The sequence below is a fragment of the Balaenoptera acutorostrata genome, chromosome 3 (genome assembly GCF_949987535.1).
Source record: "Balaenoptera acutorostrata chromosome 3, mBalAcu1.1, whole genome shotgun sequence".
Taxonomy (NCBI): Eukaryota; Metazoa; Chordata; class Mammalia; order Artiodactyla; family Balaenopteridae; genus Balaenoptera; species Balaenoptera acutorostrata.
The window spans coordinates 147,935,404-147,962,361 of record NC_080066.1 but is presented as its reverse complement, the minus strand read 5'-3'; the positions used below and the strand labels follow the sequence as shown (position 1 = coordinate 147,962,361).

The 26,958-nt window shown below is 51.0% G+C and overlaps 1 protein-coding gene across 3 annotated transcripts in view; it reads left to right on the top strand.

Annotated features, from left to right (window-relative positions):
- The window catches only part of ACTN1 (actinin alpha 1), a 95,768-nt gene that overhangs the window by 51,996 nt on the left and 16,814 nt on the right, over positions 1-26,958 (top strand). For all 3 annotated transcript variants that reach the window (XM_007184349.3, XM_007184347.3, XM_007184348.3), the window contains exons 2-8: positions 1,299-1,413; positions 5,430-5,549; positions 12,844-12,930; positions 15,089-15,176; positions 15,716-15,794; positions 19,321-19,402; positions 20,633-20,718. In XM_007184349.3, the coding sequence (XP_007184411.1) occupies positions 1,299-1,413; positions 5,430-5,549; positions 12,844-12,930; positions 15,089-15,176; positions 15,716-15,794; positions 19,321-19,402; positions 20,633-20,718 (657 nt within the window). The remainder of the gene's footprint in view (positions 1-1,298; positions 1,414-5,429; positions 5,550-12,843; positions 12,931-15,088; positions 15,177-15,715; positions 15,795-19,320; positions 19,403-20,632; positions 20,719-26,958) is intronic.

The window sequence follows — 26,958 nt, the reverse complement described above, 5'->3', positions numbered from 1 at the left end:
GTGGTGGGGGTCATGAGTCTGGTGACCTTTCCGAAGAGGAGGAGTGTTTCCAGGGAGGTTGCTGCTGTTATGAGAAATTTAACACTGTCACCATTGCCACTTTGCAGGACAGGTGGGGAGAGAGCTGGCTGGCCCTGCTGTGGGGGATGGAAGGTTGGCTCTTGAGCCCCCATGTGGTTGAGAGTACCATTTGGTGCAGAGGAGTCTTGAGTTGCCAAGGAATAGATTGGATCTAAAGAAAGAGAGCTCTTCTCTCTGTTTGTGACAGCTGGGGAGAGACACTTGCCCAAGTTCTGTTTGGATGGGCGAGCGAAGTGGAAGTGCACGCTTTCTGTTTCTCATGTTTGTTGAGTCACCCTGTTCCTCGTGTGAGCCACCAGAGGGTGCTGTTGGCGCAGGATAGCTTGGCCTGCCTGATGGTTGGCTTAATACAGAAGCTTCAAGGTTGCTGCTCTCTCCCCACAGATCAGAAAATTACAGTGCTGATGGTCTTTCATTTAGTCTCCTGACAGTCCCTTTTCGAAATTCTTGCTCGTACTTTTGCACCTTAAGGTGCCTCCACCTCCCACCCCAAATACACACACATACACCAAGGGGGTACTTACCTCTCTCTCTTCATTCTGACACTGCCCCTCTGAACTCTGTCCCCAACAGAACTGATTAATCTTCCTTTAGCTAGCTGCCAAGGGGACGAGGATTTAATAAACTTATTTACCCTAAGGTGTTAATGAGGCTTAATACTTTACCCCTGGGGTACTCGACCTTGTAACTGTGAAGATCGAAACTAAGCCTTATAATCTAAGAGGTGAACTGCTAAGAATGGAATCGTGCCACTTCTCAGTGTGGGTGGAGATGAGGAATCAGTGTATGTCCCCTGCCCACCCCCAAGCTGTGTGCCAGGCTTACCAAAGCTTTGGGACAGCACACGCACAGCCCTCTTGTCTATCATGGGAAGAAGGTTGGGAGGGGACCTGCTAAAGGAAGGTGCTGCTTTGTCCATCCCACTGGTGCCCACCCATGCCACTGGCCCTGCAGGGTGACCCCTCAGCTGTTGCCCTGTGATGAGCTGAAGGAGACTGCAGAACAATCACGCTGAGAAGTTTTATGGGCTCTGCTGTGTGGGTTTCTCGCCCTTTATGGTTATATGTCTTGACCAACAAGGATGACAACACCAGCCCGCCCAACACCTTGTACGGAACAACTGGAAAAAGGGCGTGAGAGAGACGGGTCCTAAGGGCCTCAGAGACCATGTGGCTTGTGGGAGAGACTGACCACTTGCTCTTCTTTCCTTTGCGCAGACGTTTACAGCATGGTGCAACTCCCACCTCCGGAAGGCAGGGACGCAGATCGAGAACATCGAGGAGGACTTCCGGGATGGCCTGAAGCTGATGCTGCTGCTGGAGGTCATCTCAGGTGAGCTGGACCACTGGCCTTGGGAGAGCCAGAGCAGAGGTGATGCCAGATGGGTGGGGCCCCCATGGCCCAGGATCAGGCAGTGCCCACTGGGTTCTGCCACTTCGGGAATGCTGCCCTGACACCTCTGCGTCTGCTCTGTCCTTGGTTATGGCTAGCTTTGGGTGTCTTGAAAAAAGTTGCGGGTGACGTGTGAATTCAGACAGGGAGACTGGGTTTGGTCCTGGCTCTGCTGCCCGCCGTCTGTGTGCCCTCGGACAAATCGCTGCCTTTCTGCCTCGGCATCCTCATTTGCATAAAGAGGAGTTTGAAGGATGGTCTCTGAGGTCTCTTCTCCTCCAAATGCTAGGATTCTGTGGTTCAAGAAAGCAACCATGGCTGACCGTCTCCAAACGCTGGCTCCACTGCTACCTAGCTACCTATATCCAGGTGATCCCAGCCCCTTTTCCAGCCCCCAGCTTGGAATTTGGGTGTCCAGATACCTGGAGGGACTGCTCCTCTCCAATGCATACCTCCTCTTTCTTATGGATACCTTTCCTCCACCATCCCTTAAAGGTCAGAGGTCCCGAGAGTCTAGCCTTGGCTTATGCACTGGAGGATCTCAGCTGCTTTCTTCACTTTACCTTCCACCTTGCTGCCAGTCCTAGACTAGTCTCCGTCCAGCCTTCTCCCTGGAGCCTCCTTTTAAATACTGAATCGCACTGGGCATCTTCCCCCACATGTGCCCCAGGGTTCAATGCCTTTGCTCTTTGGCATTCAAGTTTCATTCATTCTATTTCCTTCTATTATCCTTCTTTTACCTCTGCTACCTCACGGTGTCAGTGCGCCTGCGTCAGCTGTCACCTAGATAATGTCCAGAGGCCTTTGACCCCTCCTCCCAGCTTCTCCCTTCCCACTGCCCTCCGTTACCCACAGGCAGCCAGGGTCCATCCAACAGCCCAAATATGGTCACGCCGTTCCCTGCTTGAAGCTTTTCAGTGCCCCTCTGGGGCTTTGCGCCTGCAGCCCACATTCCTTAGCATAGCTAGCAGGATCCTTCAGGAGCTGGCACCTGCTTTGTTTTCAACTAGCTATTCGCAAAAAGGTGTCAGACTTCAGACCCTCTGCCACGTGGGGGCACACGCAGTCCTCCCCAGATGGCACGCTCTCTGTTTTCTGTGCTTTTGCACAAGCTCCGACTGCCTTCCCCCACTCCCCAGTACTTGAAAATATTTTCACTGCAGGTGAAATCTGTGAGGGGTGGGGTGGGGTGTGTGTGTGTGTGGTAAGATATACGTTAACATAAAATTTACCATGTTGATCGTTTTTAAATGTACACAGAGGCACTAAGCACATTCACATTGTTGTGCAACCATCACCACCATCCGTCTCCAGACTTTTTCAGCATTCCACACTGAGGCTGCATACCATTCAATGCCAACTCCCCATTCCCTTCTCCCCGCCCAGCCCCTGCCCACCACCATTCGGCTTTCTGTCTCTGTGAACTTGATTCACAGATTCTGTTCTAGGTTCCTCGTACTAGTGGACTCATACAGTATTTGTCCTTGTGTGACTGGCTTATTTCATTTAGCGTAATGTCCTCGTAGTTCCTCCATGAAGTAGCATGTATGAGAATTTCCTTCCTTTTTAAGGCCAAATAATATTCCATCGTGTATGTATATCCCACATTTTGTTTATTCAGTCATCTTCAATTCACACTTCAGTCCTTTCCACCTTTTGGCTATTGTGAATAATGCCGCTAAGAACATGGGTGTACAGATATCTGTTCAAGTCTGTGCTTTCAGTTCTCTTGTGTATGTACCCAGAAGTGGAATTGCTGGGTCCTAGAGTAATTCTATATTTAATTTTTTTTTTAGGAACTGCCATATGTTTTCCTCTGCTTTTTAGAGTGTCTTTCCCGACCTCCTCCTCCAACATTTCTTAGTTTAAACAAACTTGGCATTGTTCTTTTTCATTCTTCAAAACTCTGTTTAGTCATTTCCTCCAGGAAGGCTTCCCTGACTACCACCCCCCGCCCCCCCGCTCCTGCTTTGAGTGGCTGCCCTCCTCTGGGCTCCTAGAACAGGCTGTTGATTCCTCTAGTGTGTCATTTGCCATGCGGCAGGATCATTTTTGGCTCATGTGTTTTCTCCCCACTGCGCACTGAGCCCCTTGGGGCGGGGACAGTCTTATCTGTATCCCAAGTGCTTAGACCTGTACTTGGCACGTAGGTGATGCTCAACAAATATTAGAGTGACTGACTACCCCGCTGGGCTTTTCCGCATACCCACCAGGTGCTCTCACTGAACGGGCCGGCCTGTGCACATCTGTGGGGCGGGGAGAGATTGAGTCACCGAGATGTTGCCTTTTCCTCCTTGAGCGTTTCTGGAGGTGGGTAGGATAACAGGAGAAGGAAGGGGGTGCTGCCTGCAGAGGTCCTCTGAGGGTGGTCCCTGGACCACCCAGCAGAATCAGCAGGACTGCTTGGCCACATGCAGATTCCCAGCCCACACCCCAGACCTCCTAAATCAGAAACTCAGGAAGCAGGGGAAGGGGACTGGACATCTGCAGTTAGCAGGTCCTCCTGGTGGTTTTGTGCTGAACGAAATCCCAGAACCACTATCCTTGCTGCCTCCACTGTCTTGGAGAAGCCCTGTTCCAGCCAGTGTACGTGGCTGGCGGGCTGGCTGGCGAGCTCAGGCTTAGCAGGACCTAAGGGCTGGGGCTCTAGCGGGAGCAGCCTTCCGGGGTACGAGGTGCTGCCTCCATCCATCCTATCGGAAGGGAGCCCTGCGGCATCTCATCTGCTCAGGAGGGCGGTAGGGTGCCTTGCCAGAGAGGGGGGCAGTGGCCACAGCCTTGGGAAAGCCGTGAGCGGAAAGTCTTGATTTAATAATAAAAACCCAGCTGTGCTTCCCTGGGAGCTGCCAGGCCAAATGACATCTGTGGCGGGAATTCTGTTCTCTAGAAGCTGGGGGGCCCCCTGGGGAGTGGGGAGGCCCCCTGGAGAAGTGCCGCTCTGACAGGGTGGGCATGGCCCAGCATCAGGGCCACCCTGCCCCTCGAGATCTCTCAGCCAGACTGTCAATGTGCTCGGAAGGGGGCGAGGAGGGCACCGCTGGGCTGGTCTGGAGACCGTGGCAGGTGCAAGGGTCCTGAATTTCAGGTCCTAGGATGGTGGTTCTCAGCCTTTTAGGGTCCCTGACCTCTTAGAGACTCTGAGCGCTGTGCGCCCCTTCCCCAGATATGGGCACACATGTTGTACATATACATTTTTCAAGTGGTTTCAGGAGGTCCCTGGACACCTGTGGTCTGTGCTCTTAACAGGGTGTTTGGAGAACCCGTTCCTCAACGCCTATTTCCCGGCAGCTTCTGACCGAAAAGCCTGAGCAGCAGAAGCTCCCCTGTGGAAGCTGGAGGTGTGGGGTGGGGTGGGGGAGTGGCTGCTGAGTGAGGGTTGGAGGTTGACTCAGAGCTGAGCTGAGGGTACCCCTGGGAGGCAGTAAATGGACAAGAGCAGCGGTTCTCAAATGAGAGAGGGACTCCATGGCAGCGCACAGGGAACTCTTCCAGAATACTCTAGAGCGACCCAAACACTCTCCCAGGCCAAAACAGTCTAGGCTAGGAGTTCGGGGCCTTTGCATATACTGTTCCTTCTGCCTTGGTCACCATTCCCTGCAGTCTGGGCCTGGCTGCCTCCTACTCAGAGGCCTCCCCTGACCACCTCACAGCTCTTTCACCCTCCTACCTGCCCTCCTCTGCTGTCTCTTTTAAAGCATTTATTTTAAGCATTTACCCTTCTGGCTATTTGTTCATTTGTGTGTTTCTCTGATGAAGATCTGTCTCTCCTCCTGGACCATAAGTACATGAAGGCAGCAAACTGTTCTGTTCAGCCCCATATTCCCAGCACACAGCCAAGTCCTTGGCATATGTTAGGGGCTTAATACAGACTTGCTGAGTGGCTGCAAGCAGTTTAGACCTGAGAAGTAGGAGAACAGCATCTCACTTCCTGTTCCTCCCTCTCGGTCTGTGTTCAGGTGAACGCTTGGCCAAGCCGGAGAGAGGCAAAATGAGGGTGCACAAGATCTCCAATGTCAACAAGGCCCTGGACTTCATAGCCAGCAAGGGGGTCAAGCTGGTGTCCATAGGAGCTGAAGGTGAGTAAGGCCTGCCCCTGGCTGCCCCCCTGGAGCTGGATTCTCCCCACCCCCCAACTTCCTGGTTCTTTTGGCCTTTTCCAGCCTGACTCCTAGACCCACTCCTATGTCCCACCCACTCCTAGACATCCCTGGGGGCATGTGGAAGTGGGGCTCCCAGCACCTCCACCTGGTCGACCCGTGGATCCTTCATGTAAAAACAGCACTTTCCATCCAGTCTCTGCACCTTGGCAACCCCTCCGCTGAACCCTAGCGCTGTGGGATACACCTGTGTGGAATGCCACTTCCCTCTTCCACAGGCCCGGCTGCACTGCGCTGTCCCAAGCAGAGAGTTCTGCGGTCTGGGGAGAGTGTGCAGACCCTGGCTGGGTGGAGGCAGCCCCCTGCAGAATGGCTGTCTACACACCTTTAGGAACATCTTTAATATCATTTCCCTGCAGAGCAGCTTCTTGACTCTTTTCCCTTTACTTACAAAAAAATTGTTTGTACACCTGAAAACTAACACAAGATTGTAAATCAACTGTACTTCAATTTGAAAAAATTGTTTAAAGCTCAGTCTAAACCATTATTTAGCACGTTCTTAATGGTTAAAAGGAGGTCGCACAATTTCTTGTGTGCGCTGTAATGGTTCTGAAGGATTTAGGGAGGGTCGTGTGGTGATTAGAATAAAATACCATAACTAGGCCCCGTCAGGACTGTGTCCCATGGATTCTGCAACGGGTTGGGCATCTGCTGTGTGGTACCAGAGATCAAAAGGTGAGTAAGACGCCGTCTCCATTCATTCATTCCTTCATTGTAGATATAACCCTGGCTGTGATTACTGATCACTTGCTCTGCAGCAGGTACTGTGCTGAAGCCCTTTGCACCAGTGATCTCATTTCATCCTCACCAGCCCTATGAGGTGGCTCTAATTATTATCCCCATTTTACAAGAGGAAAATACATGCCTGACGAGATTAACTTGTCCCAAGTCCCATCATCAGCAAGTGGTAAAGCCAGAACTCAAATTCAGGTCTGCGTGACTCCAGAGAAATACCCCAGAGGGTGGCCTTTCCTTGCAGAGGTTGGAGGGTCTTGCTTCAGTAAATCCATAGGAGCTGATCTCTTCTCTGGTGGATGACTTTAAAGTCCTCCTCTTTTTTTCTAGAAATTGAGGGATTTGATGTATCAACATCAAACTGAGAAACTTGAGCACAGCGGTTGGCAGACTACAGTCCATGGGGTCCAACCTGGCTGACCCAGGTTTTTGTAAATATTGGACCACGGCCATGCCCATTTGTTTACATATTATTGGTTGCTTTCCTGCTACAGGCGGAATTGAATAGTTGTGACAGAAACCATATGGCCTGCAAAGCCGAAAATATTTCCTATCAAGCCCTTGACAGGAAAAGCTTGCTGACCCCTTCCTTACCGGGGACTCAGGCTAGTACTTGAGGCCATCACGGGGTAGTGCCTTATGCATCCCATCCCCTCAGCTGTGAGGCAGAGATCACGTCTTCTACATCCTTGTGGCCCCAGCTCCTAGCAGCATGATGCACAGTCAGTGCTCAGTAAATGTTCGAAGGGCTTGTGCGTAGCAGGATACTTCGCTTTGTGAGTGGGAAAATAATCGCTGCCTGTTAAGAAGTAAAGAATAGTTTGTTCTCTTAGGGAGGAACCAAGACTTGGCAGAAAAAGTTTCAACCAAGCAGGTATGGGAAGCCAAAGAACTTGCCACTCAGGTCGTCTGGTGCAAGCTCAGATGCTCGCTGGGACACGGAAGTAGAGGATGTATGACGTGGGCTGTGGTGAACGGTAGGGATGAGTGGGGAGAAGAAGGGAGAACATGTTCTTCTAAGCAGGGCAGCTGCCATGTAGATCTAACCAGTTGTTGCTGTGTGGGAATACTCATCAAGCATTGCTAGATCTTCCAATTTTTCAAAAGAAGCCAGAAATCCAGATTTTTAGTGAGGAAAATTTAGCAACTACCTAAAAAAATATTTTTGTAAAGACTCTGAATACCAAAGGGGAGGAAGAAAGGAGAAGATGGGCGAGAATAGCACTTGCTGAGTTCCAGATCTGTGGCTGACTAGACAGGATAATTTAACAGGCTTGTCATGTCACCAGCCACATTTTACAGTCAAGGAAACTGAGGCTCGAAGAAGTTGATGGAATGGAAGTGTGTAGTACAGGCTCTGGGCCAGACTGCTTGCATATGGCAGAGCCCAGTAAACCCCGGGGGTTTGGGCTCTGGAGCTGAGGTCTAAAGCTCTCCCATCACCCCAAGGCTTTGCTGCCTCCTCTGCAGGGGCCCAGGACAGAAATTGCATGTCTGATTTTCCTCAGCTCTGAAGTGGCAGGTCAAGCTGGCTGTGTTCTCTCAATAGAGGGGTAAGGAGCAAAGACTGACATGGGTGTAAACGCTCACGACGCCCCTCTAATCTCTGGGGGAGTCACCTAACCTAGCTGGCCGGAGTTTTCTAGCTCCTTTGGCACAGGCCTCGCTTCTCAAAAGATTTCTAAAGCCTCCTTAAAATGAGACATTCCCTTCCTTCTTGCTGCCTTTAGGCCAAGGCTTCCCTCTTTGAGATCCTTGCTCCCGTTTCAAGCTGAAATAATAACCTATATAGGAAAAGAATCTGAAAGAGAATGAATATATGTATATGTATAACTGAAGCACTTTGGGGTACACCTGAAACGAACACAACATTATAAATCAACTATACTCCAATAAATTTAAAAAAAGAAAACAAAAAAAGCTGAGCACCGAGATCGTGCCAGGACGGCCGCTCTGCTGAGCCAGGAAACTGGATGAGGCCCTGAATGGGTTTTGTTTATTTTAATGAAGTGAAGTTTACTGCTGTAGACTATAAAAGGCAGTGGAATGGATCACCTGGAAGGAGCCCTCTTGGGGTTGGGGTGGGGGAGATGTTGCCAATTGTCCTGGCTGGGGTGCCCTGGGGACCAGGCCCAGCCCAGGTGAAAGGCCCCAGACCTTTGAAGGGTTATCACGTAGGGCAAGGTGTCGACTCTGGCTGACCCTGACGTGCAGAACCAGGCCCGGAAGGAAGACCCTGTGGGCAGGCTGACTGTGGATAACATACAGAACCTTAGGGGATGCAGGAAAAGGGTGCTCTGGGAAAGGCACGGGTTCGCTGCCCCCAAAGATGTTCAGATGGAGGCCAGAGGCAAGAAGCATCCACACCGCGGCAGGGGTTAGAATAGATCCTTAGGATTTCTTGTGTGATACTTGATTCTAGACTGTCTAGACTTCACGGGGTTGGGACTTGACGTGGGTGAGTGGTTGGGATTTAACCAGATGAGAGCACCTGAGAAGGATTTTTCCTTTTAAAATCTTGAGGCAGGGAAAGCTTGATGGCTTTGGGTGCTGGAGCCTGGGGGTGGGCTCGATGATTTAGCATCTGTCCTTAGGATGGAGGGGGCGGCGGGTACAGTAGCTAAACCCAATGGTCTTGGGAGATGGTGACCCCCAGGGTCCTAGTTTCTATCACGTGGAGTTCCTTCGGCATCATTCATTCCACCATCTGAATACTGCTCAGGTGACTGCCTCCCTGGACTGGGGCGAGGGGAGAGGCAGGTTCTGAGTAAAAGCAGGATGTGAACAGCTTCACAGGTAGCTGTGGTCTAGGAATGGCTTCTTCCCACACCCACAGAGACACTGTTTTTTTGGTTTGGTTTGGTTTTTTAAAGATTTTTTTGATGTGGGCCATTTTTAAAGTCCTTGTTGAATTTGTTACAATATTGCTTCTGTTTTATGTTTTGGTTTTTTGGCCACAAGCCATGTGGGATCTTAGCTCCCCAACCAGGGATCGAACCCACACCCTCTGCATTGGAAGGCGAAGTCTTAACCACTGGACCGCCAGGGAAGTCCCAGACATTGTTAATCTAGCGTCATGGTTTTTCCCCCAGGGGCCCGGTTGTGGCCTTGGAACCCTTCTTTTGGACCCAGCATTTCAGGCCATTTAGATGCCTATGAGATGGGCAGCCTTACTCCAAACACAGAGATGCCTGGGGAAAGGATCTACCGTTCTCGGGACCAGGGCAGGAGAGCCCTCTGGGGAGGGTTACACTCTGAGGGTGTGTGGGGAATCAGGTGGGCACTGGGGATGGGTGGTCCATGGGCTGTTAACTGTACACACACCACTCTCTTTGCCTGTCCTTGGCCCCTCTGTTTTCTGGAGTGAAACTGCTTCTTTGGTAGGAGTTAGAATTCAGTAAGCAACACCCCCAGGGCTTGGGTGTTTCTGTGGAAGGAGGAGAGACGTAAGTAGGCAAGACCCAGAGAAGAAGCTGCCTTGTCTTCCTTGGTGCTGGGAGGACACTGAGCTCAAGGCCAGCAAGAGGCTGGGATATTTTGATCTTCACAAATGGGGCAGCTGGCGAGGGGACACTGGCCCCAAGTCATTAAAACCTTGTGAACATAATGTTTAATTATGTTCTAATTGTCTATTTGGTGAGCACAGCTGTGATCTGCTCCAGACCTGGGTCCGGTCCTGGAGGAGCCTGAGTGCTCTTATGTTCTCTGCCCGCTCGCCCGCCTGTTTAGTGTCCTCCAGTGTCCTATTCATTCATTCATTCATTCATTTGTTCCTTCATTCAACAAATGTTGATGGAGGGCCTTTTCTGTGTCAGGGACAATGCTGGGCTGTTAAGCAGTGATGCAGAACAAAAGATCTTTACCCTCAGGGAGCTTACGTTCTAGAAGAGGGAGAAAGAAAATATATATGTCAGTTGTAGAAAAGTAAAATGGGAGGTCCAGGAAGGGCTCAGTGAGAAGATGAAGGGTGAGTGGAGACAGGAGGGAGGTGAGGGGTATCCCAGGACGGGGGGAGAGCTGCAGGGAAGCTGGGTGACTGGAGGGGTAGCGGGAGGAGGGGTCCTAGAGGCCCCACCAGCCACTGCCTTTGGCTCCGAGTGGAGGTTTTGAGCAGAGGGGTGGACAAATCTGGGGATTTGCTCAGTCATGCCTTGTACTTTGCACCTTCACAGGGTTTCCAGTGTATGGTCATGATAAATACCCGGGCAGCAAGCGCCTTCACACAGCAACCTTGCTCTGTATTTCACTCCACTGGCTGGGGCTAGAGAGAGAATTTTTCTCTCAAAAAATCGAGCAACTTCAAGATGCTTGCTCCCTATTGCCAAATTATTTCCCAGAAAGGTGTTTTTTGTTTTTTAAAAAACTTCTAGCCACAGTATGGTAGCCTTATTACCATCCTGGTGTGTGTTCGCTTGTTTTTCAACTTTGCTAATTTAATAGCTGGGAAATGGTATCTTATATCTTTCATTCCAAGTGAGATTGACATTCTTACAAATTGGTTATTTGTATTTCGTGTTTTGTGAAGTGTATTCATGTCTTTTGCCTACTTACGTATTATGAATTTAGACTTTTCTCTTATCAATTTATATAAACACTTTGAACGTTACAGATGCAAAACCTTTGGGGGTCACAAATGAAAGGGCATTTAAAAAATATCAAACTTTTAGGAACTGGTTCTTTTTTTTTTTTTTTAATTAATTTTCATTGGAGTATCAGTTGCTTTACAAGGAACTGACTCTTGACTGATTAACTGACTCTACTCCTGCTCCCCGCAAGCCTGCTCTGCAAAGTGCAGCCGGCTGTTTTAGTTATTAAGGAGGAGCTGCTACATCTCTCTAACCCAGGTTTTCCAACTTGGATCATTGTCCTGCGGATGCCTAGGGTTCTGGGAGGGGCATTCAAACCCCATTCTTTACAGGAAGAGTCACATCCTGTCCCATGTCCAAAGTGGACGCTGTGCTTCCTTTACTCAGCACCCTGATGCAGGCTCAGCAGAGTTACCCACCGTCCCCACCAGAAGCAGCTGTGGCCAGGCATCACTGCTCAGTGCCTTTACCTTGCATGTAATTTTGCCCTCCCTTTTGAGGAAGGGGATGAGATCCTAATTTCCTTAGTGGAATCCACTCTTGTTTAAGGGGTTTGTTTTGTGGGAAGCAAACCCAAGTGGATGTGGGCTCAGGGGATTAGGAGTCCCTGGAAGTTGCCCCTTCTTATGGTTTTGTTGGGTCTCCCCTAAAACTAGTGTTGCAGGTAGGAAAACATGAGATATTCTTTGGATGCCTGAGTCTTAACTGAGAGTACCTCACCATGGGGCCAGGTTACCATCTCCTGGCCTGGAAGCAGGTGAAGGTAAGGAGTCTGCATTTGATTGTTACCCTTCTCAACCCCCAAGACTATAAATGACTCCATGTCTTAGGCTCCTTAAAGACAGGGCTTATTTATCTTTGTATTCCCTGCCTTTGAGTCTGGTACAGAAAAAAAAAAAAAAAAATTACTTCATAGAATTTATAACGTATTTTAAAAAGTCTAGAAAGTGCTGCTTAGACTGACTTTAGTGGGGTATCTTTTTTTTTTAAGATAGATTTTATTCATTTTTTAAAAAAATTTTATTTATTTTTAGCTGCGTTGGGTTTTCGTTGCTGTGAGCGGGCTTCCTCTAGTTGCAGCGAGTGGGGGCTACTCTTCGTTGCGGTGCGTGGGCTTCTCACTGCGGTGGCTTCTCTTGTTGCGGAGCACGGGCTCTAGGCGCGCGGGCTTCAGTAGTTGTGGCTCGTGGGCTCTAGAGCGCAGGCTCAGTAGTTGTGGCGCACAGGCTTAGCTGCTCTGCGGCATGTGGGATCTTCCCGGACCAGGGCTCGAACCTGTGTCCCTTGCATTGGCAGGTGGATTCTTAACCACTGTGCCACCAGGGAAACCCATAGTGGGGTACCTCTTAATTGTGATCTTGAAGCTGTTGTTTGTTTTTTATTAAAAAATACCCAGCTAGTGGCATCATGAACTTGATTTGTGTTAGTGGATCCTTCCAGCAGCAGTTTATAAACGTTTGTCGGGTTGGTTAATTTCTGTTGCCTGCACTGGCTTTCCAGCTGTGGATGGCTGTTTTGAGAGCTGTGCTTGCCCAGAGGTCCTCAGCTCACAGAGGTGCCAGGACATTTGTGATGGTATAGAAATTCTCTCCCTCTTCTCTGTTAGGCTGGTGGACACCACTCAGGGTTTAAGACACCCCCTTCTCTGTTGCCTTTCCTGTTGTACCCAGTCGAATTGACCACTCTCCTGGTGCCCCCAAGACACCCCCAAGTAGACTTCCTTCCTGACACCTGTGACATGTAATTGCACTAATTTTTAGACTTCCCTCTAGAAGTGGAGTGTGTGGTCATTGACCTCCTAAGTGGCGCACGGAGTGACATGGGCACTCAGGGAGTGTGAACTCTGTCCCTGCTGAGACCCTTCTTAATGTGTCCTACTGCTGTTTCTGTAGAAATCGTGGATGGGAACGTGAAAATGACCCTGGGCATGATCTGGACCATCATCCTCCGCTTTGCCATCCAGGACATCTCCGTGGAAGGTAGGTCTTCTGCTCTGTCCTATGCCATCCCCAGGCTTCCACCTCTCCCGTGCCTTCACCATCACGTCTTCCTCCCTGATCCCCGGGACAACAGGGCCTTGATCACGGGCCACATCCTGGGCCGCTTACCCATCGCTGGCATCTGTGCTCTCTCCTAGTCTACAGGGAAGTAAGAACTGTTTGGAGTGCTGGTCCCCATAGATGTGTTGTCCCCAGGGAAACCCCTCACTTTGAGAAAGCCCAAGGTTGCTGTGGGGAAGTGTATTGGAAACATCCCACCTGGCTCTTGGGTTGTTAAATCTGAAAGGGTAGGGGAATAGCAGTCAGGAGGGAGTGACAGGAGGGTGAGCCGACACCAGGTCCTCCACTTTGCTCCCATAGCACCCTCTGGTGGCCGCCTTTTAGATCTGCAAGGGGCCACCATGGTCTGGGGCAGTGATCTCTCTAAACTTTTGATTTCACACTCCAGCAGTTTTTTTTTTTTTTTTTTTTTTTTTTTAATAAAGTCTCTTTATTCTTTTTTTTTTTTTTTTTAAATTAATTAATTAATTAATTTATGGTTGTGTTGGGTCTTCGTTTCTGTGCGAGGGCTTCCTCTAGCTGTGGCAAGTGGGGTCCACTCTTCATCGCGGTGCGCGGGCCTCTCACTATCGCGGCCTCTCTTGTTGGGGAGCACAGGCTCCAGATGCGCAGGCTCAGCAATTGTGGCTCACGGGCCTAGTCGCTCCACGGCATGTGGGATCTTCCCAGACCAGGGCTCGAACCCGTGTCCCCTGCATTGGCAGGCAGATTCTCAACCACTGCGCCACCAGGGAAGCCCACTCCAGCAGTTTTTGAGCTTTATGTCTGATACGTGTGTATTTATTTTGCACTAAATTATATACATGTATTTCTATGCATATTATAAAACACACCAAACCAAATTTTTAAAAGATGAGGTGGAGTTATTTTTAAAATATTTTTTATTCATTTTAATGGCCTAGAAATCAAATCTTGAAAAGATTTTTGTTCAAAATAATTTTTAATGAGAACAATGTGGATTAAATTGCTTTGTTATGGAAATCTTCATTTGACACTTGGTGATACAGCAATGTGAAGTTCTAAGTTTGGTTTATAGATACCTGGTATTTAGGGCTGAAGTGGTTAAAAAGATACCCACAGTAGTCACTTAGGGCATGGTGCTTGTTAGTGATAATAGATATAAATCTGGTTTTCAAATAGCTTTCTTGATGAGTTTATTCTTTTGGGTAGACATCTTGTCAGCTCTGATTAAATCGTTGTTTTTTCATCTTGTAATGTGACTGACAAAGAGCTTGAACTAAAAGCATAAGCGTTAGCTTTGCTGATTTTTTAATTGTTTTCTTGTGCTTGAATTATTATATTATCTTTGCAGGAATTGTTTAACATCATTTTAAAGTCCATTTTGTGAATCGAAAGTAAATGAGATCGTCCACAAACCCACTTTACTGAGTACTATAACCTGCAATTCACAGCCATGAACACATGGGGGCGGTGCGGTTTGCAGCCCTCCTGGGCTGGGAGCTTCTGGGGTCCTCTCAGATACCTGCCCTATCTTACTGACACATGTCTGCTTTACACACAGCAACAGTGTCGATCCATGCATTAAATATAAGGAAACCATTTTTTTTAAAAGATGAACACTAAATGCAACCGGAAGTCCTAATGCTTTCTTCCCACATGGCTGTGTGTCCTCCACAGGGCACATGGGGCCCCTATCTGAAGATTCCTGGATTTCAGATTTCACAGACCAATCAAACCTTCCTCCCCAAAGTGGCCACCTGACATAAGTTGCCAGCTTATTTTGTATTGTTGCCATTTCTTTGCATAAAAGGGAGTGAAGGGGAGATATTCTGAAAGTTTGAAAAGCCATTTTCTCAGTATTTAAATGTGTAAGGTGGCCAGTTATGAAACGCTTCCTAGCTTACTTCTATGTTTCTCAAATAAGTTCTCAAACTTCGTCAAGGAAATAGATTTGGTGGCCTGGTAGCAGCAGGGTTGAAATCTAGGGGTCTTTGTGTGGACCCCCTGTGTGAAAAAGCATGGACCCTGTGGTCACAGTGGGACCTCCATGAGCCCACGCCCCTCCCTCCACCAAGCCAGCCACTGACCTCTCTGCCCGTCATCCCCTTCCCCACAGAGACTTCAGCGAAGGAAGGGCTGCTCTTGTGGTGTCAGAGAAAGACAGCCCCTTACAAAAACGTCAACATCCAGAACTTCCACATAAGGTGAGTGGCTGGGATCTGAGGGACCCTTGCGGAACCTGGGCTGCCTCCCCCAAGGACCCCAGGGCACACTTGGCTGGGTCAGTCTTAGCTCTAGAACAGAACAAAGACACTTGGGGAAGAAGTTGCTTTTCTGGGAAGGGAGGGTCACCGTTTGATGCCCCCTTCCTCCTGGAGAGGAGCCCTCTCCCTCCTAGCTACTGCCTGATACACCTTTGGTTGATGCCCTTGGAGCCCCCCAGGGAGAGTGTCTGGGAAGTTCTAGCCTGGGCCTCTGGAACAGAGCAGACGAGGGCCCTGGACCTTGGGTGGGGGTAGGGTTGGATGTGGCAGGTGTATCTCAACTTACCAAGCCCCACAGTGTCGTACCCCAGTGCCTGGGATCGTGGCAGGAAGAAAGTTCCTTCCCATAGTATCTTCTCCCAACTCCTGCTCCAAAGGGTTATGTACTCATCTCTGGAAAAAGGAGACCCGTGCTTAGTGCTTTGCCCCTACTGCTTGGCCTAACTCACCAGCTTGCCCCCCTTCTCTCCCCCGGGCAGCTGGAAGGACGGCCTTGGCTTCTGTGCCTTGATCCACCGACACCGGCCTGAGCTGATTGACTACGGGAAGCTGCGGAAGGTTCGTTTGCTCACCTGACCCTCCTGCCCCCTCCCCCAGCAGCTCCTACCGACTGGTCCCCCTTGGTTGGGTGGGGGATGGGCAGGACTGGGCCCCCTGTTCTGAGAGCCCATGGCCCAGTGTGAAGGGGTGTCAGTCTCCTTAGACTAGCTGAGGAGACAACCCTTCTAGAAGTAAGAGAAAAACACCTCCTCTGTCAGGGCTGCTTGAGTATGTATGTGCATAGCACATACTTGCTGACATGTCCAACCTGCCAGGAAAAATATCAAAACCACCAAAGCAATTTTGTTAGGATGATGGGATACTAAGTGGCCTTTTCCCCTTCTGTTTTTCTGGGTTGTGCAAGGTGCATATATTACTTTCATAATTTAAGATATTGCATATTTTTAGAGACATCTATCCCAGCCTTGTCCGAGACTTGCTCTACAGTCCTGGGCACGTTCCCACCATGGATTTGCTTTCCCTCATTGCTGAAATTTGGCTGGGGATTTTATTGCTGCTTGATTCATTTATGCTTTTGGTGTGAAGTTGCTAGGGGGTTTTCTTGAGCAACAAGATGTTGAGGAGCAGACTGGGAGGTGGGAGCTGTGTGTCTAGCCTCATGGTGGTTCTTAGTGTCCGGGCTGGTTCAAGATGCTGGCCTGACCTGGGGGAGGTCTGTCCGGGACACCCGGACTGTACTCAGCATCCCCCCTCTCAGCCCATCCCAGCACCGAGAGGCCCTGTAGTGCAGACATCCTGGGAGAGGCCACCCGTGGAGCCCTCCCCATGCCCCCGGGATATGGTCTGGAGCTCGGGTTGGAATGTCACCTGTTGGTGCTTGAATCTCTTGGCAAAGGGCTTCTAGGAATGACCGTTCTGGTATTTGTCTCCTTGACCTTGATACCTGGAGAGCCCAGTGTTCAGTGAAGTCCCCCACCTTGCCTCTGCCCCCAGTGGCCAAGCAAGACTTGATGTTGCTGGTGCAGCAGCAGCTCTGTGGCATCAGAACCTCCGTTTTGGGGTGTGGGTGGTGGGGTGAACCGCCAAAAAGGATTTGTGAGGGAGGAAAGGAGTAGCTTCCTATCCCCTCCAGAAACCCCAAGCTGGGCCTGAAACTTGAGGCTGGGCCTCTGCCCACCTGGAAGAGCCCACCTGCCGAAGGAGAGAGCCCGCTGCCTGGCCCTGTGCGTGGTGGTGTCCAGGTGTATGTGGACGAGGGTCCAGCTAACCTCTTGGGGGATGGGGGGGGGTCCCAGCCCTCTAACTCAGACACTTTGCAAAGAGAAAACAAATCGATTTGAGAACCCCCCTGACCCGCCTGAAAGCTGTGTGGCCAAACCAAACAGGGGCCAAGGTGGGGGAATCCTAGAGGCGGAGACTTTTTTCAAAGGTATCATCATCATGTACCGCCCCAGCGGTCAGCCAGTGCCCTGTGGTGACAGGCGTGCGTGTGCCTGTGTCCCTGCTTGGGGGGCCGGGGTGGGCAGCAGCCAGTCAGTGCACAGCTGTTCCCCACCTCCCGTATAAAGTGGGGTCCGTGCTGACTGTGGCTTTTCAGTCTCGGCCCCCGCCCCGCCGCCCGACTCCAGGAGCCTCAGCCGTTCGGGAGGGGGGAGTCCAGGGGCCTTTGTCTCATTCCCGGCCAGCCTCTCCCCACCCTCTGTCCCTCTCTGTGTCTTTTCATTTCTCCCTGTTTCTCTGTGTCTGTCTCCCCTTCTCTTTAAGTCAGTAGCAACAGTACAATCCAGCCCAAATCCTAGCACAGACCTGTTCCCACTGAACCGTGGATTCTTTCCAGAAAGCACAGAGGTTACCAGAGCCTCTGGTGCTTGGGAACAGGGTAGAGCCAAGGGCTCTGACCGGGAAGCACTTCCTTCCGGCACCCGCTCTAGGTGGGCGTGGGGGCCTGGCGGTCCCTGGGAATCGAGGGCGGCAGGTGGGTGTGCACCCGGGGCCTGAGGATGGCCAAGGGCCTGGACGGAAATGACCGTTGCTGCTTGACAGTGTTTTTTATTATTCTGGAAGCTGTCAGAGACTTTCCCAGAAGGACTCCACCTTCTCTATTTTGAGCAGTTTCTTCCTGAAAGCGTCCCAGATGAATGGATTTATCCTTTTGTACCCTGTGATTCTCACCTTAGCAAATGCGGAAGCTGAGTGGTAGGCTGACAAAGCCAGTTTGCTTTAGGTTAGTCTGGGAACCAAGAATCGAGTGGGAGGTCCAGCAAGGAACTCCCCCAACTAAGTTATAGGTTTTTTTCCACATTAAAATTTTTTTTTAATTTGGTAAAATATACATAACTTTTAAAGTACCACTTTAACCATTTTTAAGTGTACAGTTCAGTGGCATTAAGTACATTCACACTGGTGTGCACCCATCACCACCACCCAACTCCAGAACTCTTCATCTTGCAAAACTAAAATTCTGAACCCATTAAACCATCATTCTCCACTCCCCCTTCCGCCAGTCCCTGGCACTCTACTTTCTGTATCTATGGATTTGACCACTCTTGTAGGTACCTATATAAGTGGCATCATATAATATTGGTCCCTTTGAGTCTGGCTTATTTCACTTAGCATAATGTTTTCAAGGTTGTCTGTGCTGTAGTATGCCCGTCTCAGGATCTCTTTTCTTTTTACGGCAGAATAATATTCCATATCTATTTATCTGTCAGTGGGCGTTTGAGTTATTTCCACCTTTTGGCTATTGTGTATAATGCTGCTATGAATGTGGGTGTACAAATTATTTGAGTCCCTGCTTTCAATTCTTTGGGGTATAGACCCAGAAGTGGAATTGCTGAGTCATATAGTAGTTCTTTGTTTAACTTTTTGAGGAACCTCTGTACTGTTTTCCACAGCAGCTGCACCATTTTACAATCCCACCAACAGTGCACAAGGGTTCCAATTACTCCACCTCCTCACCAATCCCCAATAAGTTTTCTTGAGAAGATAGCAGAGCCAGAATATAGTCAGAAGACTGTAGCTGTTTGAAGGAGCCCCAAATTTCATGGAATATGAGCGCCAAAGGGGCTTGAGAGCTCCTAGGCCAACTCTTGAGTAATAGGCGGGGAGACTGAGGTTAGGTTACTTACCAGTCCAGCTGGCTGGTGGCGGAGCTGAAACCAGAAGCCAAGACCGATGGCTCCCAGGCCAGTGCCTGGTCTCAGCTTGCATTTCTTTCTTTCTTTCTTTTTTAATTGTATTTATTTTTGGCTGCATTGGATCTTCGTTGCTGAGCACAGGCTTTCTCTAGTTGGCGGCGAGTGGGGGCTACTCTTTGTTGCGGTGCTTGGGCATCTCACTGTGGTGGCTTCTCTTGCTCTGGAGCACGGGCTCTAGGCACGTGGGCTTCAGTAGTTGCAGCACTCAGGCTCAGCAGTTGTGGCTCGCAGGCTCTAGAGCGCAGGCTCAGTAGTTGTGGCGCACGGGCTTCGTTGCTCCGCGGCATGTGGCAGTCCCCCTGCCCCCAGTCTTGGTGATCATCGAGATGGGGGTAGCCAGAGACTTCTTGTGCCTCTCACCCACCTTCTTCTTCTTCTCCCCCTAGGACGACCCACTTACAAACCTGAACACGGCCTTCGATGTGGCGGAGAAGTACCTGGACATCCCCAAGATGTTGGATGCAGAAGGTGAAAGGCGCTTTCCTTCTGGGCCTTCGGCTCTTCTCCCGGCTGCATCCAGCGGCCAGGAAGGGCAGGCCCCGCACCTGAGGCTAGAAGGGAGAAGGCTTGGTCTTCATTTGGGGAGCCAGGGGGTCACTTGCCTCTCAGGGATTCCGCAGACAGATTCCCTGAGGTTTGGAGGGAGAAGTGGTAGCTGGTGTCGAAAAGGGCTGCCTGAGCATGATCCTCGTCTTGGTCTTGGAGTCGGGGTAGTGGGTGCCGGGGTGGAGCGCAGTGGTCCTTTGTTGTTGTAGGGGAGGGGAAAAAAAGTTTATTATCATGTGCATCATGGACACACATGGGAGCTTGCAGTGATGAGTAACTCAAAGGGGTGATTTGAGTTTGGGGTCTATATACATACCTGACTTCACAGGGGAAAGGGAGTGGGAGAGAGGGCACTTGTGGAAATACAAATGACTTTTTGGAAAGATGAATGGGCCCTTAGGAGAATAGATGGAAGATATGATAGTTTGTGACAATGTCTGTCAAGTTGTAAGGCCATTTTCAAACGTGCAAAAGCAGGGAGAATAATATAATAAACTTCCATATACCCACCATCCAGATAGAACAGTTATTGAGATTTTGTCACACTTTCTTTTTTTTTCGCTTTTGTTTTCTTTGTTGAAATATTTTAAAGCAAGTCCCAGACATCACAGCATCTCACTACTACATACTTCAGAATACATACCTTAAAAATAGCAATATTTTCTTATGCAATCATAAAATAATTTTCACACCAAGCAAATTGACAGTAATTCCTTGATACATCTGCTGCCCAGTTCAGAATCAAATTTCCCCATTATTTCTTTTTAGTTGCTTTGTTTTGATCCAGATCCAAACAGAGTCTGCACGTGGCATTTCGTTGTTCTATTTCTTGTGGTTTTTCTAATCTGTCGCACTTCTCTCTTCCCTCCGACCCCTTTCGTTCCTGACATTGAACTTGTAGTAGAACCCAGGCCAGCTGTCCCGAGTACCCCTTACTCTGGTTTGTCTGTTTCCTTCCTCGGGTACCATTTCACTCCTTCCTCTACCTCTCGCGTTCCCATAAGTGGAAGTTGATGCCAGATGGCTGGTTAGATGCAGGCTCAGCGTCTTGGCAAGAAGACTTGGTGGTTCTGAGAGCTGCTTTCCCCATCACATCAGGAAGCGTATCATGTGTTCACCAGCTGGCTTTAACTCCAGATATTTTCTTGACAGACATCGTCGGAACCGCCCGCCCGGATGAGAAAGCCATCATGACTTACGTGTCCAGCTTCTACCACGCCTTCTCTGGAGCCCAGAAGGTACCCGGGGCCCCCTGCTCCTTCCTTGCCCAGCACACCTCATGCCAGACCCCAAGCCATGCCCTCCCGCCCCTCCTCTCCCCGCCTCTGCTTGGCGACAGGGTCCAGTGGTCTGTCTCTTCGGTAGCGTCAGCCCCCGGTGCCAACGTGGCATGTCGTTCTTGCTCAACTCCTCTCCCACCCGCCCCTCTGCTTTCTCTCATCTTCCTCTACTGCCTTGGAGAACACTGGGAAAGCGGTCACCTTCTGGGACCCAGATGGCAGGCTTCAGCAGGAAGGGCGGCATGGGTGAAATCAGCCAGGGGTGGTTCTGGAGGCCTGGAAGCGCTGTGGGCAGCAGCCCCTCTGTGCCCACCTCTGTTGAAGCTAAGGCTTTAACAGAGCAGCAGGCGTGCCTTACGGAGGCAGATCTGGGGAGGTGCCTCCTGTCTTCACTGACCTGTTCTACAGAGGTGTCACGAAGCCCCCGCCTTTCTCCCGCTCACAGGCGTAGTTTAGCAAATCTGTCCACAGCCCTCTTGGGCCTTGGCGCCTTCTATATCTTGCCTGAGGCCCCCATGCGGGGTCATTCTGCACAACCCCTTGGGGAGACGAAGGGAAAGGGTGGGCCGTGGTGAACACTTCAAGTGTCCTGACCCAGGTTTGCCCAGGGAGGCCTGAGGTTAAAGTCCAGTTGTATAGGTTCTGCACTCCACAAAGGCGTCATTCACACTGCAGACACTGAAGATTTGAATATTTTCATTAGCAGGCTTATCTCGGGTGGCAGGCGCCCCTCCCCCAGGTCCCCTCACAGGCAGGACCCCAGAAGCACAACATCCAGGTCGCTATGACGACAGACCACAGGCTTGGCCCTCTCAGCTCTGGGCCTTGGAGCTGCCACATACTCAGGCAAATTTCCCACCCTCTGCATGGAGTCTGAGTGGCCTGTTTTGAAATGCATGATGGGGCGACGCTCCCGCCTCCCCGACCCTCTGCCCAGCCTTCCCCAGCCCCACCCCCTCTCCCCCCTTTTTCCCCACCTCTTCCCTATCTCTCTCCCACCCCAGCCCCTTTCTCCTCCCATCATCTCATTTTCTCTTTCTGCCCATTCCCTCATTGTCTGTCTGTCTTGTGTGCTCTGTCCACCATGGCTGTTTGGGTTTGTTCTGCGCCGCTGCTGCCTACTTTCTTCTCTCAACCTCTTCTCCTTCTCTGTGCAGATGTGTAGGCACGCTAAGGCCGGATGGGAAGGCCATGTGACCTAATGTTTCATGTCACTGCCACGCCTTCTCGGTGCGCAGAAGGTGAGCTCTCCCTCGGCCTCGCCCTCTCTCCCAGCGCCCTTTTGCCCATCTCTTCCATCGCCCTGGATACTCCAGCCCCAGCCCCTTGGAACTGCAGCCCCTGGAATGAAAGGCGGGATTAGAAAAGCTCCCCTCCCCCTACCCCAACCCCAGCCTCTTGTAGGAGGGCAAGATGCTCTCTGAGCTTTGGCCAGGACACTTAAAGATGCCTGAGAATGCCAGCCTCTGGATGGCCTGCATCTCTGCCCCTACACGCTGGGCATAATAGGTGCCACAAACAGGAAACAAGCTTGCGGTCTCAGCTCCTTCCCTGCACTGAGTTGAGAGCCCTTATCCCAAGCAGCACAGTTCCTGGCTCTGCTTCCTGCCTATTCTCTTAAATATCCAGGACCTCCTCACTTCTCTCTCTCTCCCTCCATCTACTTAAGCAAGACTACCCTCTCAAACTACCCAGCAACCAGGGCAGGGCGAAGTCTTCTGCCTTCCCCCTGGTGTCCAGTCCAGAGGCTCAGGGTCCTGCCTGATCCTTCCCAACCATGCCTGCCAGGGACAGTGGTGCAGGTTGCGTACTACCCAAGGGTGCCCTGTGTGCACCATAGACCATGAAGAGTTGAATATTTTTTACAAAAATAATCTTGCAAATGGCAGTAAAAATGTCTTCTAACAGAATAAGTATGACAGTTTTGCAATAGAAGTGCCTTGGGGAAGAGGTGCCTTTAAAATATATATATATATAAAAGCATTATGTGGGCTAGCAGCGGCCCCATTCCCTGCCTGGATGGGCACCCAAGACCTTCCTCACTTTCCTTCCAGGCCTCATGGGTACTGCCTGATACGAAGCAGCCCCGCCTGGAGTCTCCCCATCCTGGGTGTCCCAGCATCCCCAGGAGGCCCAGCCCTTTTCCGCCTCTTCTCTGGCCTGCCTCTTGCTTCTTCTTTCTCTTTGTCCCACCTCTGCCGCTGCTCTTTCTTGTCAGCTTCTTCTGGCCCCTCTTACGCCCCACCTTTTAGGCAGGATGTGCGCACCACCTGTCTACTTGCCTCACTGGGCCTCCAGCCCTGAGAACCACACAGAGTCTTGCCTGCACCCAGGGCTAGGCTGAGCTCTCTGCCGTGGTCTCTCCCCTCTTTCCAGCTCTCCTTCCTCCTCCTCCCCTGCTCCTGCAGGGTTCTCTCCTGGGCTTCATGCCCGTTGACACTGGCCTTCCCTGCCTCTGAAGCCTTCCCTGTGTCCTGGCTGTTGATGCTCGGAAGGGAGCGTGTGTGTGCGTGTGTGTGTGCATGCGTGTGTGTGCGTGCGCGTGTGTGTGTGCGTGTGTGTGTGTGAAGCAGTCTGCTTTTCTCCCTCCCGAATCTCATACCACCTCCCCCCATGCCCTCTTCCCTCTCACTCATCCCTGTTGCAATCATTTCATGCTCCTTTTGTCCATACATGAGGACAAGATCACCAGTTGGGGGGATGGGGTGGGGGGGTGGGGATGGGGGGGCGTGTTCCTCTCACGTCCTGGGTCAGGGGCCTCACCCAGAGTTGCCCCTCCCATCCCACTTTGAAGGAGTCAGGCAACTGCTTATAGCTCAGCAGGCCAGTGGGAGGGGAATCTTGCCCCTCTCCCGTGGAAGAAGGAGGAATCTTTCAGACTCATAGACTCTTCTTGTCTTGACTGTCTCCCTGTCTGGAGCCAATGGGGAAAAGTCTCCTGAAACCCACGCCCAGTGCCCCGCATCCTCTTCACTGTCTTTCTCTTATCAAGCCTTGGGCGGTGGAACTAGAAAGACAGCCGAGTCTAATACATGCGTGCATGCAGGTGTACACATGTTTGTGTGCCTGTGTGGATACTGTACTTGGATGGATGCAGGTGTGTGTGATTGACGTTCCTAGTCAGATGAGGACCAACTTCTGTTTGACGTGTTGGTTTTGGTTCTCATTCTTTCTCATTTTTCCTCTCCCCTCCTCTTCCCCTGGAGGGATTTAGAATGGCTTGTGAGCAACCAGAGTTTCTTTGTGTAGTTTGTTGCTTTAACATTCATGGCCTATTGGGAACTGTTTCTGAGAAACAGCCTTTTAGGGCACGAACTGGACTTGCTGTAGGGGGTTCTGGATGCTTTTAGGAGTAGATGATGCTGTTTGCAGCCTTCCATTTGTCACCAGCTGGTTGTGAATCTTCTAAGGGAAAGAAACCCCGTTCCTGCCCTCAAGGGATTCATGGTCCATCCGGGAAAACTCTTAATAAAAGAAGCTCATGATGCTGTGGTCTGATCTCTGCTCTGCTGCAGACCTGAGCAGGGGAGGGGCGCTGCAGGGCTGCGGGACACGGAGGCTTTCTTGAGCAGGACACACTGGAGCTTGAGGGTCTTAAGTGTTGAGTGGTGAGGATCTGCAACTGAAAGGCTCAGGGAAGGTTGAGGAAGGTGGTCACAGCTTGTGCGACGCTTCATGGTGTGACAGTGCAGCCTCCAGAGGAGAGCACGTTCGTCCCGCTGCCCGGAGTGAGGATTGGGGGCAAAGCCAGAGTCGGTAGCTGGGGTCAGGGCTGAGCGCCGTGGGGTTGGCCCCCTTCTGTCTGGGGGCCTCGCTGGCAGGAACACCAAGGCAGGGAGCTGACTTGGGACGTGGAGAAAGACTAGGCAGTGGGAAGCTGTGGGAGGAAGGAAATGGGCAAGTCTAGCTAGATTTGGGAGATTTTTGACTAAAAATGTCACAGATGAGATCTTCGTGGCACTCGCATGACTCTGTAGGTGGTGGGTGGCAGCGCCACGGCGCGTCATTTGGCCTCATTTGGCTGTTTGATGTCACCGGCATTGAGGCTGCTTCCTCGCCACACTGTACCTGTACCAGCTAATGTGATGCTGATTAGTAGAGTGGCAGTTTGGCCTGGAATAGCTGAGGGTTTCATCTGGGGATAGCTAAGCACTCTGGGGCTAATAATCCATAACTTAGAAACAAATAACTAATATAAAACTAAGCACATTGTTTTGTATTACGTTGTATAACAATACACCTTAAAGTGGGTCATAAAAAACAAAAAAACAAACCATGGAAGGGTCAACACATATTTCCAGTAATCTTTTCCTTTGGCACTTGGAAGTCATCCTTTGGCCTGTTTCTATAAAATATTTTCTCAGCCCATTTGATGATCTTTATAAAAAGTCCCCAGGAGGCCCACTCGGGAACTCCCCTAGACTTCATCCAAAAGGAGCCCCCTTTGACCCTGGAGCCTCTGAGGGACGGCCGAGGCCCTTAAGGCCCGCAGGAGTGTCTTCTAGAATCCCATGAGCGCAGGCCTCACTCAGTCCACCAAGTTCATGAATTGACACACAAATCAAAGCTTATGGCCTCTGAGCCCAGGATCTCAAGATGAATCAGGAAGATAACACGGTGAAGGTGGGCTTGATCCGTTCGCCATCACAGTGGCAGCTGCTTCTTGCCGATGATTAGGGGCTACCTGTGATTCTTACTTGCTTGATCAGCACGTTGGGCTGGGGGCTTTGCAGCCACCCCACATTCTTACATACATGTCAGCACACGGGAGAGCACTGGCCTCCCCCGGGTCCCCTCCCCAGCCTTCAAGGGAAGTGGCCCCGGTGACTCCAGGCAGATTCCTGGGGCAGCTTCATGGGGACATCAGCCCAGTTCCCATGACCCTGCTCGTTCCGGGGCCCCGCATCTTCTGGGACGGGCTCCAGGAAGGAATTTCCCTCCTTGTGGCCTCTTGGGATCCCCCATGTTTGCTTGTTGGTTCCTAAGAAGAAGGACGATCCGTCAGGAGTTCCTGATGGTCCTGTGAGAAGTGGCCTAGGCATCTCCAGGACAGAGTTAGGTTGGGGCGCAGCGGGTGAGGACCTAAGGATGTGATTGCTTGTCTCAGTTTCTTGAGACCTGGGACTCTCAGCTCCCCCCTCTGGCCACGCCCACAGCTCTCCTGCTAGAGGCCCACGCGCCCTGACACCTCACCCTGGAGGGTGCAGTGTCGTCGCTTGGAGCTTGAAAGAACCTTTATGGTGATCTCATCCTGCCCCCTCGCACACACACCTCCTGGCAGTCACCCACGCATCACATGATTTGGTGGGCGTGTGTTCTATTTGCAGAGTTCTGCAATGAAAAAGCATTTACATCTTCTCAGTTGTTCCTTCCCAAGTCAAAGCACCGTCATTCTCAGGAACTTCTTCCTGATGCCTAGCCTCAGTTTATCTTGCTGCAGTTGAAATCCGTTTTGTCTTGTTCATCAATCGGGTGCAAGGTCCCATCTTTCTCCCCCTTAAACCTTTGTCGTCTGCACGGTCACCCTTCTCCAGGGCCCCAGGATGCGTATCTGTTTGCTCATTGGCATTATCTGCTGCCACCCTTAGGCCATCTTCCTATCACAGGACCCCAAAACGGCTGCGAGTTCCCCTCCCCTTGCAGTTGGGTTAGGATGTGCACAAGAACTGCATTTAAAGATCACCTGAGCAAAGTGGGTTTAGGAGCGCCTGGCCCCTGCCGGTGTCAGGTGCACCATGCCCTCTAAGCGGGAGAAGCAGTGTCCCCTGGGGTTTCTGGGCCTTTGCATCCGATTGCCGTTCAGTCCTATTTCGTTCCTCTTGCCACCAAGGCCCACATCGGGTGTCTGCTGGCCCAGCACTCGGTGTGGAATGTGCGCTTAGCTTTCCCGGAGGTGCCCGTGGCGACTTTCTGGACATCCTGCCTGTGCTGGGTTGATCCTTAATTCCTGCAGCTTCTCTAAAGTTCTTTGGGCTCTGGGCCAGGAGCCTAGAGAGATTCTGCAGGGGTCCTGAGAGGCCCCGCTCCTTATCAGCACCTTATTCTAGGACTCCCAGATTTGAATTCCTGCATCTCCAAGATCCTGGCAAAGCCAGTCTGAAAGCCTGAGCCTTGGGAATCCCAGGGTCTCCATGCCCCAGGATGGGCATGGATTTTCTCACCCCTCCACCTGAGCTGAGTATTTCGATTATACCAGTC